The 20,729-nt window shown below is 35.0% G+C and overlaps 1 protein-coding gene across 1 annotated transcript in view; it reads left to right on the forward strand.

The window, feature by feature from the left end:
- LOC150109595 (uncharacterized) overlaps nucleotides 1–20,729 on the forward strand; it is a 233,401-nt gene that overhangs the window by 46,008 nt on the left and 166,664 nt on the right. The window contains exon 3 of the mRNA XM_090402715.1: nucleotides 11,457–11,639. Coding sequence (XP_090258841.1) covers nucleotides 11,457–11,639 — 183 coding nt within the window. The remainder of the gene's footprint in view (nucleotides 1–11,456; nucleotides 11,640–20,729) is intronic.

Genomic DNA, 20,729 nt, shown 5'->3' on the forward strand with positions numbered 1-20,729 from the left:
CACATATATACAGAGACAAGCTAAATTCCATTTCACATAGTATGCTGAAGAGACGATGATTTGATCAACGGTTATTCTACTGGTCTGATCTCTAGTGAAAATAAAATAAAATTACAATAAATAAATGAAATAAAATAAATTAACTACATCAAAGCTATATTCTATTTAAGACAATATCAAAGAAACATTCTTTCATATAGATAGTTTTGTTACAGTGAAAATGATGTCCTAATTTAACATGACCATTGTTATATTAGATTTAGGATCCTGGATTGCCTACGTTTCTATTTAAAATTAACTCTTAGGGAGAAAGGTTAAGTGGGTAGAATATGTGCCTTCCATATGCTTGGGATTTTTTGTAGACCATGATTATTGTTAAATTCTTAACAATAATGATGAAATTAGTCAAAATTAAAACTAGCTGTATGCAGGACAGTATCCAAATCAGTTTTAACTTGTGTATCTGAGAGCTGGATTAGGAATAGTTGATTAAATACTAGATGTCACAAATCTTAGAAAAATTATATGGGAGTGGGATAAACTGGTGGAATCGGAATCATAATGAAAAAAGAAGATATTAGGTAGGAACTTGATATTTTAGTTTTCAGGAATGTTGAGAGCAGAAACTAATCTCAGGTCATATGGTCACTTAAACAGAATGGGAGAGGAAAGATTAGCAAAACAGGTGTTTGATAGCAAGAAAAACACCCAAAGGAAGACTGAGATATAGGTGTATTGATTCAGACCAAAATGTTAGATATAACAATATTGGAGTCTTGAGAGATTTTGAGGAAAATTGTCAATAGGAAGATAGCAAAATTGTAAAGGTTTCATATAGCACTCTCAGTATCCTGTACATCCCTTGAAGATAATATAACAGGAATTCAATGATCATGATGATATTCATCTCTCAGTCCTATAGCAAAGCACTCACTTCAAGAAACTAGCAATGCATCTCTGAACAAAAGTCCTGTTAGTGAGAATTGATGGAAATTGTGGGGAGAGGCAGTAAATGAAACTTATTCTACATGAACTTTCTTGAAATTAGATGTTATTAATTCTTTAACTGCACAGTTTGTGATGTAGTTCACTAGACTAAAACTACTAATGAACCAATGAAACATACACATTCCCTCTTCTTTAGTGGCTGATTCAGTGTTTGGTTTAGGAAAACAGATTCTGGTTTCTATTCTCTTACTCCTTCCCCCAATGCATTGTGAGTGAAACCATTTGAAGCATGCCAGACAATCTGTAGAGATTCATAATCACCTCTGTTTTGAGGGTACAACAGTAAAGTGGGTTGACAGGTTGACCAGTACATAATAAACAGAACAAAACATAATGGAAATGCATCATAAGGCTTCTTAATCAGTAATCGCACAATTTCACTGACAGATCGTGGTGGCTAGATATGGTTGTATGCCGAAGGCCATTTTCCATGGCCATGTTACGACATGGTCTACTCCTTATGTTGCATGATTAAATAATTATTGAAACAATTATACTTTTAAGAACCTCCCTTATAATTCCTGTCATCTGATCTGATTTTTCCCTTTCAGTTTTTCTGACCATAGGTGACTTTGTAGGCATCACTCACAAAGTCTTTCTGGTGAGATTTTTACAGGGTTGTTCACTGTTGCCCCCCCTCCCCCTCCCCCCAATTTATTTGAACTCGGGGACCGGCAAATGGCTGGGACGTATTCATGACTGTAATCCATGTGTGTTCATTGGGCCGGTTTGCCTGTTCTGGAGGACGAAAAACCAGAGCTTCATCTCCCAAAATGGAAAAAACTCTTACCTCCGTAATTCCTGTCAAACAAATATAAAATCGCAAAAAAAAAAAAAAAAAACTCAACAAAAGTTGCTTCTATTTAACTAATCCAAAGAACATTGGTAAATGTCCCACCAAGGATGAAGATTTTTTTTGCCAGTCTAGTTGGATTGGGTTTGAATCCGATCATTGGCATGGATGTTTTGCAAATGTCCTTGAAGATGTATTTCATTGCTCCACTTATTGGAGGTTGAATTGGTTTAAAAAAGTTCATGTTTGGCATCTAGAGCAGGGTTTCCAGATTATGTAAAATAATAATAAATTAAAAAAAAAAGTAATTATTTTAGTAAAGCACAATAATGTACTCTAGGTTGATAGTGTTTGGGTGGGAGTCACCTAAAGAAAAAAAAAATTTGAACTTTAATGTTTACCACCACTAGCAAATATCCAGACTTAACCTTTAGTTTTTAACAAAATCTTAACTGCCCAAATTACATTGTTTCATTCCTTCTGCCACTTTTGTGTTGTTCAATATTATATTCTGGAGAAAGTTGTCTTGAATCCTTTTTGATCTTATCTGCCTTAAGGTCTCCTTGCCCCATTCTGTATCATTCATCTGCTATCTCCACTGCTCTCGTGATTCGAAAAATCACTCTTACCTCTCTGACTTCTTATCACTGAAGCTTGATTTCTGCAATCCAACTACCCTAAAAGTGTAGGGATCTTCCCTCATTGACTAACATCCACAACTTTAACTATTTTCTTTCTTTTTTTTTTTTTTCAGTTCCATCATGATCAAGCTTGAAGAGATGCTTATGAATTTACTCTCGGCAGTAAGCTCATGCATATCATTCATCAGTGAACCAGACAACTCTCTTTACTCATCCAGTACTCTCAGGCAGGCTTTCTACCAAGTATAGTATAGTATACAGGTTATCTGTGGGAATTTTTTTAACCAACCCCCACATGAGAGATCACAAAAAAAACCTATAATAACAGTACCATGACTGAGGAGGTGGTTCAGGAGAAAGAATCTATTAACCTTTTTTTTTTTTTTTTTTTTTTGAAAAGTTGAGGATAGTATGAATTGGAAAAATGGCACGAAGAAGGCACTTCCAAAGAACAGAGATGGACAGAATGAAGGAAGAAGGTAAGATGTTGATTTGATAAGTTTTGAATTGAACTGTGTATGGATGTTGACCATTGGTTGCTTTCTTACATGATCGGGTGAAAGCTGAGGAATAGTAGTGGACAGTTCCACTGAAAGTGCTCTATTTAATTGGATTACCCTTTTTAGTATATAATCGAGAATTATTAGGTTTTAGGTGCACCCTGAATGCAAGAAGAGTATTCTAAGGTCAAGTGGATTGAGATAAAGAAATCTGGTTAGAGGAAACCATCCACCATGACATGCACTGAACAACCAGAGAGAGAGAGAAAGCTGATAATCCCCTCATTAAGGGCAGGATAATCATCATAAGATTTTAGCCTAGTAAGGCTGCGATCTTATGATTGCTTTGGAAATATCAAGAGTGACAATGTGAGTTTCTTCAGACTTTTCCATGGCGTGCATTCAAAAGTGAACATAGGCCATTTTGGTAAAGATAAGAAACTTAAGAGGTTTTAGATACACTAATCCGAACATATGAGCAGCATCCTAAGAATGGATGGATATTTGTGATTTGTATAGTTAGTAGCTGAACAGTAAAAAATTAGTATCTGGAGTGGAAAAAAGGACAGTGTGTGTGTGTGTGTATATATATATATATATATATATATATATATATATATATTTTTTTTTTTTTTTTTTTAGACATGTGGAAGCTATTGATGCTGTGTGTTTATGCCATTAAAGACTAGAGAAATGTTACTTCAAGAAGAGTGAGATCTAAGGTAATTTGTGTGCTATCAAAGGTAAGAGAAAGGTGATGTAAGATCCTATACAAAATAAAGGCAGGACTGTGTTTCAGCTGCAATGAAGGGTGACCAGGTTATCCCAAGGCATTGTTGAACCAGAATGACAAGTTCCATGTTGGTGATCACTACTTAATCGATAGATCTCCAGGTTGTGAAGGAGATGATTATTAATGATCAGGCTGAATAAAGATTTGCTTCCATGCTGTTGGGTAGATTCTCGATATCAGTTTGTATATGGCAGTTAACACAGGGTGAGTATTAATTCTGTAGTACAAGTTTATGGCACAGTTGTATGGGTACCAACTGCACCAAGAGACTTATTAGTATCAAGACCATTACTGATTTTTCTGATATCCTGGTAAAAGATCAGCGCAGGCATGCTGATCATTTGTCTTGGTCATTTATTATTATTATTATTATTTGACACCTCCAGGGAGTCCAAGGGCTCATCGAGCGACGGCACCTGCTCTACAGCTCTGTCTCCACCACTCAATCCTCCAACTGACCCACAACTACACCAACTCCGTCTACTGCCGACAACCACCACCACTAGTGTTCCCACAGACAATCGCAAACATCCATGCCCACGGCAGGATTTATGCAAGAGTTAGAGGACTAGATTGATGCTAAGAGATTGCTATATATTTTTGGATGATTTCAGAGGTAAGGAAATGCACAAGCTGATACCCTTAAGGGCTCAGGAGACATGCTTTTTGCATTTGGCCATTATAAAGTCTGCTTTGGATTTGTTAATGATTTTCTTACACCTGTTTTTAGCTGTAGTGTATGCTGTGTGAGAAACTGGAATTATTGACTTGAACCATTGAAGATATACTGAATTTTTATCTTAACTGGTTTGGCACACTTGTTGGAGAACCACGGTTTAGATAGAGGTTAAAGATTTGGAGTGGGGAAATGAAAGATCTCATTCTAGTAAGCATTGTTTCAGTTATTTGGTCAGAACTGGTGTTTGGATCAGAAGAGTGGAAACAGTAATCAGACCAGAAAAGAGATGTAGCCATCTCAGAGGTCAGTCTAAGATTGGCTGGAAGAGGATTGCTCTGCATAAAAGAAAATGTGGATGATGTTATGGTCGAAGTATCTAAGAAGAGAGAAAATATCAACAGTGTATTTGGAACTGATTATGTTTGGAGAAAATTGGAATGGATCCAAAGATGCTGATTTGGATTAGAGGGAGGTTGATGGTTGTAGTGGACAGTTCCACTGAAAATGCCCAGGAGAAAGCAAGGAACTAGTGGTGTACCTCAGGGCTCAGTATACTTGGACCTCTGTTGTTTAATTTGTGCATGATAGAAATAATTTGACAAGAAATATCCACTTGTTTGGTGATGATGCAAAACTGTAAACAGCCATAGTCAATGAAGTGATGTAGATATCTTGCAGGATGACTTAAATATGCTGATAGCATGGGCAAAGTTAAATGGCTGCCAGTTTAATTTGGCTAAGTGTAAGGTGATGCACTTTGAGAGGATGGGATCACATGCCCTGTACTATATTGATGGAATTGAACTAAAATAATTTGAAGAGGAAAGGAACTTGGGAGATGATTGTGGATAGAGAAATGAAGTTTAGAGGGCATATTGCAAAAGTGTCATTAGCATCACATCAAATTACATGGTTGTTGAAGAACACACTGACAAGCATGGACAAGGAAGTTATTGTTTCCACTTTATAAGGCATTAATAAGGCCACATCTGGACTACTGCACACAGATCTGGATTCCTTGGTGATGAAGAGGATCCAGAGGCAAGCGACAAAGATTATTGCATGTCTGTAGGCTTCAAAAACTGGCCAAGAGGCATAAGAAAGGAAATATGATTGAAGTATATAAGTTATTAAAGGGTTTTATAGGATTAATACTATAGCAAATTGGGGAGTCATACCTTTTGATCACTTACACAGACCATTAGTCATAATTTTTGCCCATCTGTGTTTCCCTTTATCTTTCCAGTAGATGGCACTATTGTAACTACAAAGCTGACCTACTATTCTCTGCTGACTTTTCATGGACGATCTAAGGTAAATCATCTCCATCCATACATGACGTAATGCACCCTTTTGGCAGAAAGATAGAAAAAACTTGGCTCCCAAAATCTTAATTTAGTACGTTAAGGTGGTTAGTTTTAGGAAAAAAAAAAAAAAAAAAAAAAAAAAAAAAAAAAAAAAAAAACTAAGTTTTTATGAGTAAAAATCTTGCTGCCCTTGTACAAGACTGACATTCACCGTTTGTGTTTGTGTTTCAGAACTGACATGTTCTGTGTCATTTCAGTTGATAAGCTCATTAACTGTCAACTTCATCACATAGCCAGCCTTGTTGGCCAAGTGGTTATCTGTTATTCAATCAGAAAGCTATTCAGATCCCACTGTGGGCATGAATGTTGATGAATCCCTAATTTCGTTACCCACTACCCTTCACTCTTAATCACTTGGGAAAAGTTCCATGTTTTTATCTCTACAGTCCAAGATTATATAAACATAAATAAAATATAAAAACATATATATAATTAATATTAAAAAATCCTTAACCCATCTATGATCCTAAAATATACTACAGTTTATAACCTTAGTAAAGATTTCTGGGACCTAGATCTCTGGTCCATTGCAAATCTGCTCATTTCTGCTTTTACTTTTCTCTCACATCCTCATTGTATCATTTTTTCTCCCAGTCTTACATAGATGAACAAGGCTTCCTATTTTCCACCTTCCTACTTGCTGGAAACTGTACATTGCATGTAATCAGAAAGATCAGAAGTCTTAAATAACTCGGTATATGAAAAAGTGTGAAAAGTATGAAAAACAAACAAAAACAAAAGCTATGGCAGTGTGTGGAAATACCATTCAAAATGTCAAAATTATGCTTAACAGTAAAATAAAATTATGCTTAGACACAAGTTACAGAATTCAAATACTTAGGAAATATAATCTCGCAATACAATACTGATTCACACTTGGAAGCAAGACTACAAATTTACAATAGAATGAATGGCATAATTAAAAGAAATTTTGGAAAACAAATGACTAAAGAAACTCAATTAAGATTGCATAATATAACCTCTAAACCATCTCAAATTTGGAAGTGAAACCTGGATTCTAAAACAAAGAAACAGACAAAATTGGAAGCAGCACAGATGAAGTTTCTAAGACTTCTCCTGGGACTCACTAGATTAGATAAAAAGAAAAACACAGAAATGAGAGAATGATTAGATACAAAGAACATTGTACAAGAAATAGAAGAATATCAGCAAAATTGGCTATACCATGTAGAAAGGATGAATAACAATGGAGTTCCCAAACTAGCATATAAATATAAACCTATAGGAAGAAGAGACTGCAGATGTCCAAGACTAAGATGGAAAGACCAACTTCATTTGCAGAGCAGGAACAGGACACAAAAAGCCTATACCTGAATTGCTCAGACGACAATGAAAAAGTGTTCTGGTTTGATGGCATCTCCTTAAAAGTTGTGTTTCTGAACTAAGATCTAACTGTATATTTACAGATACCAAGAAATTATATATTTGGCTTTAATCCTTTTTCCCAAGGAAGCAAAATGAACTTTTGCATGTGAAATATATTCACTTCTGAACTACTTTTATGTAGAAGCTAATGACTTCATATACAAGTAGTTTAGGCATGAATATATACAAGTAGCTCAGACTTGACTATATTTCATGTGCAAAACTTTGTTTTTCTTCCTTAGGAAAAAGGATTTAAACCAAGTATATACCATATTTTTCTGTGTATAAGATGCTCCCATGTATAAGATGAACCTTATTTTTTCGAACCCAAAATTAAGAAATCAATATTTTAAACATCTCCACTGTCTAATCATACATTCAGTGGGAGGAGGTCCAAAGTGTCTCTCTGAAGCTTTATTTCCATGTTCTTTTGCATAATTGATGACTTTTAACTTGATTTTGAAGAATATGACAATTGTTTTTTATTTTCAGATATTTTTATGGGCTAGTGCTCAAAATATTGTTAATGCATTAACTTGCCTCACCAATGAGATGCAGATGTATGAATGCTATCAAAGTTCTGATTGGTTTATTCAGAATCGGCTGTTAATGGTATCACGCAACAGAGTTAACAAAGGCTAGTGATTGGCGGAAGCCTGTTTGCGGAGACAAGGCAGTTTTGCCATGGCAGGTCTCTCAACCAGTTACTCCCCATGTATAAGACGACCCCCAATTTTTGGTCTAAAAATTTCAGATAAAAGTATCATCTTATACACAGAAAAATACAGTAATTTCTTGATATCTTTAACATATAATAAACCCTAAGTAAAAAAAACTTTCCAACTGTATATTGTCTCTACACTGCTGCCTTTGATTGATAAAATAAAAAAAATTGATAAAATAGTCCTTAGTCCACTGATAGTACCAAATGTAATGTATGCTTACAACCATTCATGAATGGGAGTCGCAAAAAAAAAATTTCAGCAGGCATCTGCTTCACAATAAAGCAAGCATATATTCATTCCATTCTGAAAATGAAAATAAAAATCTGTTGTCAAACTGCCAATCCAGTGCTCCATTTTCCTCACTTCAGTCTGCTCTAAAATTATTGAAAAGGTCATCAATTTAATTCACCAACTGGAGGTTTATCACCCTATCAGTGACCACCAGTATTGTCTTTTGCTACTCAATATCGACAACAGCTGATCTCGTGGATTACCTCTGGATCCATGCCATGGAAAATTTTGGAGAAACCTGTGTTGTTTCTCTTAATATTTCCAGACCATCTCATTCATGTTGGACTTGAGGCCTGCTCAGCATATTGCCATCCTAGGTCAATCATTGTACATCATGAGGGATAGCTTCCTCTCTTTGGACCTTTCACCAGTTCTGTTCTATTGCTTGTCCTCTTTCTTATATCCATTTTCCAAAACTGTAGTTCACAAACATCCCAAGCTTCATTTCATAATTAGTGCTTTAAACACAGATAACATGGTCACCTTTACTGCCACCAAAACAAGTCCTGCTTTTTTTTTTTTTTTTTTGTATTTCATGCAAATAGGATCTTATTTTTCTCTTATCCTTGATAATGCACAAATCAAGACAGAATTAGATCTTCCTTTTCTTGAAATGACATCTATCTCATAGTCTTTACTTGCATCAATAGCTTCCACAATGTCTAAAAAAAATTATTCTTTTCCACTCAGGGTGCTAATTTTTACCATCCAGCTACTAACTCTGTACAAATCCCAAATCCACCCAACCTTAGAATAGTGTTCTCATGTTTGGATTAATACAACTAAAATCTCACACATTCTTGATGCTATCCCAAGGCAAGTAGTTCTGATCCATGAAATCTCTCACTGACTTTCTTCAACTGCTATCTCACAGACTGTCTATTTCAGACTTACATATTTTCTGTAGGTACTTCCATGGGCACTGCTCCACCAAACTGCCATCTGTGTGTTAAGTGCTGGGAAAAACTCATGATAAAAGTTTAATGGGGTGTAACATCACTAGGAAACGATTAAAAATAGTATTTAATGCTTCCAGTATTTCATCTCAGTTATAGACACATAATCAGCGAGTACAAAATGAGACTTGTAGCACACAGCACAAAACTAACTGAAATACGTTGATGAAAGACTAGAGGAGCATCCTCTGTGGACATCTGTTGGCAGCCTAGGATCTAAAAACTGGTATCTTGAAGTATTAGTGTTTCTCATATTTTGGGAAGTTTTATGCAACCATATTTATTTAAATTAGGCTGATTTTTAAGAGCAGCAGCAGATTCTAAAAACAATCTTTCTCTTCTAAATTTCCTGTGATGGAGCATGATGGTTTTTTCCAATTGATTCTGTGAGCTGTATCCAAAGCATGGCTTGCAAGGCCAAATTGACCATAGTCATGACTACAGATGTATTTTTTATACTCTTCTATTCCAATGGTAACTGATCTTCCTGTTTGTTCATAGTAGGCCACCTTGCAGGAAGTCTATATACACCTGGAACTGAGAGGAGAGGGGGAGTTTGGTTTGAAAGTCTTGGAAAAGGTTTGGAATCGGGGGGAAATGATTGATTATTATTTTGTGGGAGCTATAGCTATTAGAAAAGTGTGGTGTATATGATTGAGTTCAGTTGCAAGAGAGATCTCATTGGAACAAAGGTTATAAGGTCTGTGGGTTAGTGTTTTTATGACCATATTGTTGAGAGGTGGGGGATGAGGATGGGAAAGTTGGTGAATGTATTTGCCTGGGTGAGTGGGTTTCCTGTATACTGAAAAGGACAGGTTACCATTATGTAGGCAGGTGACCAAGGTGTCTACAAAGACCAGACTATTATTAGTTTCCATCTCCATTGTAAATTTGGATTCTAGGGTGCAGACTATTGAGGTGACATAGAAAACTATCTAATGTGTCTAGGCCATGAGACTAAATAGAAAAGACATCATCTACATATATTAACCAGATAGATGGTTTGAGAGGGAGCTGAGTCAAAAGCTTGTTTTTCAAAATCTTCAAAAAAATTGGCAGGGGAGGGTGAGAGGGGAGACCACCCACAGACAGCTTTCTGGCTCACTTTGAATGTTGGTGGATGGCTGCTTATCTTCTATCTATACTGGAGTTCCACAAGGCTCTGTTCTTTTGCCAATCCTCTTCCTTCTATACATAAACGATCAACTCCAGCTGACTTCCAATCCAGTACACAGTTTTGCTGATGACAGTACATTGTACTCCTCCTTTTCATTTGACAAATCCTACAAAACACAAATCACGACAGCCTATAGAACTCTGACCTCTACTACCTTAATTCTGAACTTCGAAACATTCATCAATGGGGTTTAGATAATATTATCAACTTCAAAGCTAGCAAAGCACAGCTCTGCAATTATTTCCCACAAAAAAAGAAACCCTGTTCTTCTAATCCTAACCGTGACAATACTCAAATCTCTATACAGGATAAGATTCACCTTCTCAGAATAATTCTAACTTCAAATATCTCTTGGCACAAACCTATCACAAATATTGCCTCTCATCCAAAAAAATTAGACTTTCTCTTTTGCTTGTGGCATTACTTTAACTCCAAACAGCACCTAACCCTATACAAATCACAAATCTGCCTGACCATTGAATCTCTCATCTGGGGGTGGTGCTCCTAAGTTTTCTGAAAATACTGGATTCTATACAGAAAAGAGTAATTAGATTGATTGATTGAACCCTCTCTCTCCCTAATACGTTCCACTCACCTTCTTACAAATCCTTCCAAATGCATGCACAACTAACCAACACCCTATCATCAGCTTCCAACCTACAGAACAAAATTCTTCTCATCTTTGTTTATCCCTTTGCTCCACTCTGGAACAGTCTTCCACCATATGTTTCTCAAGGAATATAACCCACAATTTTTCAAGTCAAATGTGAATAAGTTCCATTGCTCATCCATCCATGGTACTAGCATTCACAAGAGGTTGACCAACCTCTTGTGAATGGGTTCTCCATAAAATATATACCAAGCACATCTCTTGTTATGAAGTAATATTTTGGCATTCATTGTAGAGGTAAAGGATCCACTAATTAGATACTGTGTGAAAGTTTATCATCTTCTCTTCAGAAGACTTTTAAAAAAGAAGTATACCATTAATTTAAAAACAAGCATGATGTTGACACTATTTAAAATGTTTAAGAAAATTAACAAAAATGTATTAGATTATAATTATCATTAGGATAATGCAGAAAGTGAAATTCATTACTCACTATGCACAGATTTATTTATTTTTCTTTCATTTTGTAGAATGGAGAAAAGATAGAGAAAGTAAAATCAGAAGCACGTGCTGTTCATGTTGATATAGAAGATGATGAATATGTAGCAGACATAGAAGTGGAAAGAGAGTTTGTGGAAGAAGAAGAGGAGGATGTTGATGATGAAGAGGACGAGGAATGTGTTGAAGGAGAACGACAAGAAGGGGATGGAGAGGTATTCTATTTTAGTTATTAACTACATTTTTACTTATATAAAACAGCTTTCTTACATTTTATGAGTTGAAATTGAAAATTCCATAAAATTACATCAAAGAATGCTTTGTTAATGGGGAAAAAAAACTTATTTGGATTGAATTAAGGAATGAATATTAGAATTATGTTTTACTTTGAGTACAGCAGACATTAATCAAAACAACCAAACGCTATGACAAACAATCAAAAAGGACAAAGTACCATAGTACTAATGCTAAAGAACATTTGCTGCACGAATGCAAATTTTCCCTTGTTAGAAACTGATCCTGTTGTCCCTACTGATCAGTGGCGAATTCTCCATGCTTGCTGTGCAAGCTCATTAATTGAGAAAGAAGTAATATTTATTTGTTAATAAATGCATACATTTATAATTGAGCTTTGCGTTGTGTATTGAAGGCCGACGCTAGTCAAGCTACCTTGGCTTGCTCGGTTGTGGGCGCATCCAGGTCCTTGCTTCAGTACTGTGATTTCATGCATGCACATAGCCATTTCCGCTCCCTCCATGTCATCTCACCCTGTTGTTTAAACACGGGCCATACACAGTGAAAGTAGCTCTAGCCAGTGAGCTTCAGCCAGCCTTTACAAGTGTGCGTGTTGCTTGGGAAAATTAAGTTGCAACCAACTTTTTATGACGATGTTATTGACCAGTTCATAAAGAAAAACTGTAGGGTAGAATTTGTATTCAAGTAGCTAAATTTAAAAAGATACAATATTTATTTTAAAAATGATATTCTATTTGTATGATTAAATGTACAAAAATTTCTAAATACAGGTAACCCTCGTATTACACAGTACTTATACAACACGGTTTCGATATAACGCTGTCTAAAATTGTAGTAACCCTTGTTGAACGTGGTACTTATACAACACGGTTCCGATAAAAACATGGTCTACAAATTGTAGTAACCCTTTATCTTTTCATGTTTTTCACGTGCAACTTAAAAATCAAATCTTATCTTCGTTAAATTTGTGTGTGCCTATATCCTGCATGTAATTATAAGTAGCAAATTTATATTAGGGGAAATACCCTTTAGCACGCATGTATACCTCAATTGTTTAACATGTAAAACGTTTGTTGTTGAAAATTGTCCTCGTTTCTGCCAGGAACGTGCATTAAAAATCATAAGGTGATTTTTTTTCTTTTGGTGAGTTTATTTTCTGGTGAGTTACATACAATATGTAATGCTTGCCTTTTTGTGTAAAAAATTATTTTTATAGTAATCGCCACAAACTGCAACAAAAGGGAAAAACCAGTGTTGAAAACAAAATTAATTTCTCTCGAAGAAGAATATTCAAAATCTTGGATCGGTTGAAAAGTGGAGAAAAACGAGGAGTTTTTGCAGGGACTTTGAATTTAAATGAATCAACAATTCGAACAATCAAACAAAATGAACATAAAATCCGAGAAAGTGTTTATTGGTGGGTCAATGATAAGTGCAAAGCGCATTGCTTGTGTACGCAATATTCTAATGGAAAAATGGAGAAATTTCTAATGATTTTGATAGAAGATTGTACCTCAAAAGAAAATTCCTATGGATGGAAATCTTATTAAACAAAAAACTCTCAAAGTTTATTATCATTTATAGTTCAGACCAGGTGTGAATCCGGGTTATATTGGAAAAAGTGCAAAAACGCACCTATAGTTCGAAAAATGAAAGATCAGCTCCTGGATTCAAAGTTTCCAAAGATAGAATTACTCTAGTGTTTTGTAGTAATGCATCAGGTGATTACATGAGAAAACCAGTGTTTATTAACCAATCCTCAAATTCTCGTGCTATGAAAGATTAAAATATGCACTATTTTATTTTGCCTAAAACATTTATGAATTATGTGCCATGAAGTTTAAGTACAATTTGTAATTTTTATACTTTTGTACTATGTATTTGTTTCATAGTTTATGTTTTCTTAACTTACACGAATTACTTGAATTAAATAAAAATATATTTTTTTGCTGGATATGTCATTGTTGTTTATGTAATTAAAAAAAAAAAAAAAAAACTATTTCGAATCATCATCATCAAATTCCTGCCATGTACCCTCAAGGGGTGTACAGGATATGACAGTACTACATGAAAAAATTACATCATTACTAACTTCCTATCTACAATTTTCCTCCAAATCAGTCTGTTACTTGTCAAGACTTCAACATTATCAGATCTTATATTTCTATCGTCTAAGGCACTTTGTACCGTATCAATCCACCTATATCTTGGTCCTCCTCTGGGTCGTTTTGCTGCCAAACTGGCAGAGAACACTTGTTTTGCTAATCTTTCCTCGCCCATTCTGTTTAAGTGACCATACCACCTGAGATTAGCTCTGCTAATGCATTCCTGGATGCTGACAATGTCGAGTTCTTTCCTAATATCCTCATTTTTAATATGATATTGCCATTGATGCCATCTGTTCACACCTCTAATCTTTCTCAGGACTCTCATATCTGCGGCCTCTAGTCTTTGGTCAAGTGTTTTACTTCTGACCCAGCTCTCAGATCCATAAGTTAAAACTGGTTTGAACACTGTCTTGTATACAGCTAATTAAGTGTTCCGACTAATTTCTTTCTTATTCCATATGAATTTATTCAATTGACTTCCCACCATACCAGCTTTGTTGATTCTGTTGTCTATTTCTATATTTAATTTACCATCTTCAGTAAAAATCATGCCTAAATAACTGAAATGTTTTACTTGTTCCACAGGTTCTCCATTCACAACACAGTTGACATTTTCAGTGATTCTGCCTATTTTCATTGTCTTTGTCTTTTTATTGCTGAACTTCATACCATATCTATTACAACAGGTATTCAATTTAGTCAGAGAATCTTGCAGACTTGTAGCGGATTTATTTAGAAGTATAACATCATCCGCATAAAGCAAAGAGCTGACATTAACATCTCCAATTTTGATATCAGGTTTAATACCACATTCCTTCATAATGTGATCCATATAGATAATGAATAACAGAAGGGATAATGTACATCCTTGTCTCACACCAGATTTAACATTAAACCATCTTCCTGTACTTCCTTCAATTCTAACTGCTGACTTACAACTCAAATAAAGACTAAGTATTGCTTTATATAATGCCCCATTGACACCATATAACTGCAGCGTATTGAATAGCTTCTCTCTTGGCACCTTGTCATATGCTTTTTCCAAATCGACAAAACTTAAATACAGATCTTTGTTATATTCTCATGATTTCTCGACTATTTGTCGTAAAGTGAAGATCTGATCCTGACAGCCTCTATTTGGCCTGAATCCAGCTTGTTCTTCACCAAGCTTTTCTTCCACAATTCTTCTCAACCGTTTCTCAAGTATACTTGCATAGATCTTGCCAGGAACACTCGGTAGGGAAATACCTCTGTAATTCTCACATTCAGTTTTATTTCCCTTTTTATATATATGGGTACTATGAGAGCTCTACTCCAATCATCGGGAATTCGTCTCTCTGTCCAGGCTTTCTGAACTATGCAGTGCAGCCACTGTAAGACTCCTATACCACCATACGTCAGCATTTTTGGTCGAATATCATCTACTCCTGCTGCCTTTCCACATTTCAAGCCTTTGATGGCTTTTTCTACTTCAAGTATGGATATGTATTCCTGACTGCATGCCTGGTCAGTGTTTTTTATCACTGTGCTGTCATCACTGCTTGTTTCATTTAGCAATTTTTCAAAGTAATTACTCCATACTTCAAGGATATCTTTTTCTCCAGTTTTCATGTCACCTTTATCATCTCTAATTCCTTTTACAGCACTCTTTCCTCCATTCCTAAGCTTCTTCAACAACCTCCAGAATATTTTGCCGCCTTCTTGATATTTATTTTCTATATTCTTGCCAAAGTCCTCCCATGACTTTTGTTTAGCTAGTTTTACACACTGTTTAGCTTTCTTACATTTGTCTCTGTATTCTGTAAGAGTAAAAGCTGACTCATTTGACAGGAACTTTTGATATGCTTTCTTCTTTTCCTTCACTGCCTCTTTAGTGTCCACCAGGGAGTTCTTTATCCTTGCACACAACCTCACCACATGCCTCTCTGGCAGAATCAATCAATGTTTTCTTCAGAGTTTGCCACTGAATCTCCAAGGTTTGATTCCTGTTCTCAAACTCTTTCATTTTCTTTTCAATAATCTTTCTGTATTTTAGTCTACAGTTCACATCTGAGAGCTGCTCAACTTTTATTCGCTTTAAAACTTTCTTATATGTTATTCTTTTCAATATGAAATTCAATTTTATCCTGCTCAAGACTAAATAGTGATCACTTCCAATTTCAAATCGTCTGTACACTCTGGTGTCCTGCACCAGGGAGAAAATATCACTATCAACAATAACATAGTCAATGAGACTTTTCTTATTCCTAGCCTCTTCTCTCCATGTGAATTTGTGCACATTTTTATGTTGGAACATGGTGTTAGTAATAACCAGTCCATGTCCTGAGCAGAAATCCAACAGATATTTGCCATTATTATTAGCTTTGCTCTTTTCTCCAAATTTTCCCAAAATATTTTTGTATGTCTCACAATCATTTCCTACTCTGCTATTTAGATCCCCAACAAGGACCAACTTTTCCTTTTTCATTGTGTCAGTTGCTTTTTCTAAAGCCTCAAAAAAATTCCTCCACTTCTGCCTTAGTAGAACCTTCTGTGGGACCATAGGCACAAATAAGTCTCATTGTCCAGTTCCCCATTCTCATATTTGCTCACATTACTCTACTTGAGACTGACTGCCATTCAAGAAGATTAGCCTCGTATTTTGTGTTGAATACTATGGCTACTCCTTCTTTTCCTTGATTGTCATTGTCTGAATATAACATTTTGTATTTATTGCTCAGAAAGATCTCACAAGTTTTGGTCTTTTTTTTTTCAGTCACCCCTATTATGTCGATCTGGTACTTATCTAATTTCTCAGCTAGCTCCATTTCTTTGCCACGTAACCCTACTTTTTCTATGTAATCTGAGACTCGCATAACATGATTTATATAATGCAGCATTTCTGCGGAACCTAACATCTGCTTTATATGAGGGTTACCTGTACATAGTTTTAAATGGTCAGTAATTCATTATTCCGCTAATCAGACTTCAATGACACCTCTCATTCCCTGAATGATAACAATAGCAAGCGTGAATTTCAAGACCAGCATTCGCCCCTGCTACTGATTCATCATAATAAGATTAACTATATATTAACATGAAATGTATTAAGTTTGAAAGAGAGAAGAATATTTAGGTGCCTGTGTAGCCCTGGAGAAATGGTATTTTCTTCTGTGGTGCTGGACTGCTAGAAGAAAGATCATTATAAGTTCTAGTCTCTGATTTGAACTTTTTCTAGGCCTTTTTTTTTTTTTTTTTTTTTTTTTTTTTTTCATCCTGTTCTTGAGCGAGTTGAGCTGTCAAACAAGCAAGTAACATTCTCTCTCTCCTAGAAACTCATGTTTTTAACTCTGCAACTCAAGAAAATTATCTGTTGAACTCTCAGTCTTTCATATAAGGGCTAAAAAGTTCCCTAAATATAAAAGCAGTAGCTTTTATATTTGGGGAATAAAGGGTGTTTAGAGTGTTTATTTTTTAAAATATTTAACCATTTTAGTTGAAACATGTAATCCAGTAACATACACAGAAGATAAAGAGCCAAGAGGTTATTTTTTTCCTGTGGTACTCACTCATACACCGAAGATTTTATATAAATATCATTGATAATTCAGACTTGGATAATATCACAAATGTTAATAATGAAAGTATTCTTATTCATGCCTGTTCTTTCTCTCCCTTATATTTGCCATTCTCAAATGGTTCATTAATGTTGATTCATATCTTTACATCTCTTAGTAATTCAGATATACCAACCAGATACCATTCTCCTTAATTATTGTTTTCTGTTCATTTCCCTCTAAGCTGATTTGGTTGCAATCAAAGAACCCACCACAACATGTGGCGCATCTGTTGATATACAAAGAGGAAATTGTGGTGGAACTAGGTTCATTCTCTCTCTCTCTTGACCCTCCAGAAGGTGAAGTTGCAGTGAGAGTTTTTCTGAATGCTTAGGCATGAACGTGTTAAATAGAGCTTTTCATCCAAAGATGAGTCTTATATGGAGGTGGCAGGGTTTCTTCCTGGAAACTTTAGTTTTTCATCCTGCGTATCAGACATATTGGCTAGAAAAACACATGCAATTTACACACCTAATATACTATTCTCATACTTTAGTTGCTTAAACTATAAATTCAAAACAACCCTCAATCAGGATTTACAAGTGTCCAATGATAAAAATTCACTTGCAGCTCTCAATGTGCCTCTTTTTTTCATGGTGTTGTACTTATTGTAAATAGTATGGATATCAACATTCTTTATTTGGTACTCTTCAAACTATCCTAATCTCCAAGGCATGTGGATATTTGTCAGTACTTGTTACAGAGCCTGTTATACTGATTAACATTCAAGATGATGTAGTTTCCTCTGAGTTGTTGGTGTGCAGCATTAAAAACTTATCAGTTAAGGACAATACAGTTAGGAATCGCTCTCAGTATTCCTCAATATAGCTATCATTTTGCCATTACAGAAACTGTTATTATTATTATTATTCCTGACACCTCCAACTATATATTCAAGTTTTCATTTTCAGCAAGAAAATGGATGGCACCATATTTCTTGCTTAAAAATGCAGCCGGTATCTTTTCACTAAAAGCAACACAGCTGTGTTGAATATCTCTAATTCTGAAATCAACTTTAATTCCATCTTCCTTCATAATGTGATGATGAATAAGAAAGGAGATAGTATACAACCCTGTATTACACCTGATTTTACATCAGATTATCTTCTTGTACCTCTTTCAATTCTAACAACTGACTTACAACTTATACAGATTATACATTGCTCTTGTAGGTTGTTATATGCTTTTCCAGATCTACAATGAAATACAGAGCTCATTATATTTCCAGGATCTCTCTATTATTTGTCTGAAAGCAAGAATCTGATCCTGGTAATCTCAACCTTGCTTGTCGTTTGAGTTTCTTTCCAATTTTTCTTAGGCCTTCTGAAGTATGTTTGCATAAATCTTATCTGGAACCTACAGTAAGATACATAGTAAGATATCCACAAAAAAGATAAACGTGAGCATTACAGAGGACTGATATTTCTCTGTAATGCTGACATTTATCTTTTTTATGGATATATATACTATCGGGTCTACTCCAATTATCTGGAATTCTACTATCTGACCTCCTTAATTATGCAATGTGCAGTGTAAAACTTTTATGATTTCATATTTTCAATAAAATATCTACTCCAACTGCCTTTCCATATTTCAAGTTTCTGATAGCTTTCTGTAACTCAAGAAGTGATGCGTACTCCTGACTGCATTCCTCTTGAACAAATTCATACTACTGTTCCTCATTTAATAACCTTTCAAAGTAATTACTCTAGAAATCCAGAATATCTATCTCCATCATCTGATTCTGTTTTACTCTTTCATAAATTTTTGAGCTGTTTCAATAACCTGCAGAACATTTTTTCACCTTCATTTACCAAAGTGTTTGCATGATTCTTGTACTTGTATACACACAACTTAGCTTTCTGACATTTTTCTTTGAATTTCCTAAGTGTACTTGCTAAGTTATTTGCCAGGAACTTTTGATATGTTTTTTTCAGAACAGTTCTTTAACTTCTGGTGTTAAAGCAAAGTTCTGATTTTTCTTACAACATAACTATCCACTTACCTATGTTTTGTCTTCAAATTTTATCATCAAGTCTCCTAGGTTTGATTTTTATTTTCAAACTCTTTCATTTTTTAATAATAATAAATCAGTTAATTCCCTTGGGAAGAGTTTAATAAGAGGACACACTGCAAATGCACAAAAATGCATAGAGGAGGTGGTTATGTCACTGTATAATGTCATTCTATGTTGTTGAGTGAACAATATGGTAAATGTATCTAATTTTACCTCTTCCTTTTGTGTTAGGTTCAATATCCTGTTGAATTTCTAAGAAGCCAAGTAACTTGCTACTTAGAAACCTGCTTACTGTTGATTATAGAGTGGGTAATTCCATCCACTGTCTTCTGTCCATAAAAAAACAGAAAAACCTGTTTGTTTGTTTTGTTGGATGAAAAACCTGATTTGAGGGCAATACTGTTACTGTGGTATGAGACCTAACTCACTTTCATGTTATTTATGTCCTATACAATATTCAAACTAGGTCTTTCCAACCATAGGCAACCAAGGTCTCCAATCTTTAAAAAAAAAAAATCTCACCGAACTTTTCGAAAATAGAAGAAACTAGTGGTGCCACCTGTTGTATCTTTCTGTTGTTGAAAGCGGCAACCTTCATTAGTGTTGTGTCAACTGTTTATGACAGTGGTCGGCAACCTTTTTAATATGAAGGGCGCAATACTGCAGGTGCCATGACGCTCGCAGGCGCTGTGTTGCCGAGTCCTCCTGATTTAAATAATTAAATTTAAAATTACAATTGGCACGAATGGTTTTGAAATGTCTTTCTATATTACTTTTTTTTAGAAATTGCCACACTATTATTGCATAATAAAAAAATATATATGCCATTATGATTGATAAAGCTTGGTGCTCGCATCTGATCTAACAGATACATGCTAATTGTTAACATGAATATTCTTTTTGTATTCATTTTTTAAAATTTTTTATGGTATTTTATATTCATTCATATGTGACAAAAATATGTTGTAAAAGGGAGGTAAATAAAATAATGTTAAAATTTAAAATCTCATTTTTCTTAAAAACAACTAATCTAGAATTTCTAAGCCTGAAATGAGAGAAAAAATGCCTGTGTCATGAGCCCTCCATAATTTTCAAATTTTATATTGCGCTCTTCATATTCAAAAGGTTTTAATGTGAAGAGCATCCTGACCTCTGCAAGATGTGGTTTACATTTATGGAAAATACTAAGGAAAGAGGTCTGAGGAAAGGGGGAGGGTAGTCATTGAATGTGTTGAGGATGTGATTTAGTTCAGTGTTTAGGGCCTTGTCGTTAGAACAGATTAGTTTAGCCCTGCTGTATAATGTTTACATCACTCCATATTGTTGTGT

Source organism: Typopeltis vanoorti, chromosome 2 (genome assembly GCF_054136105.1).
Source record: "Typopeltis vanoorti isolate ZY-2024b chromosome 2, IOZ_Tvanoo_1.0, whole genome shotgun sequence".
In the NCBI taxonomy this organism is placed as follows: Eukaryota; Metazoa; Arthropoda; class Arachnida; order Uropygi; family Thelyphonidae; genus Typopeltis; species Typopeltis vanoorti.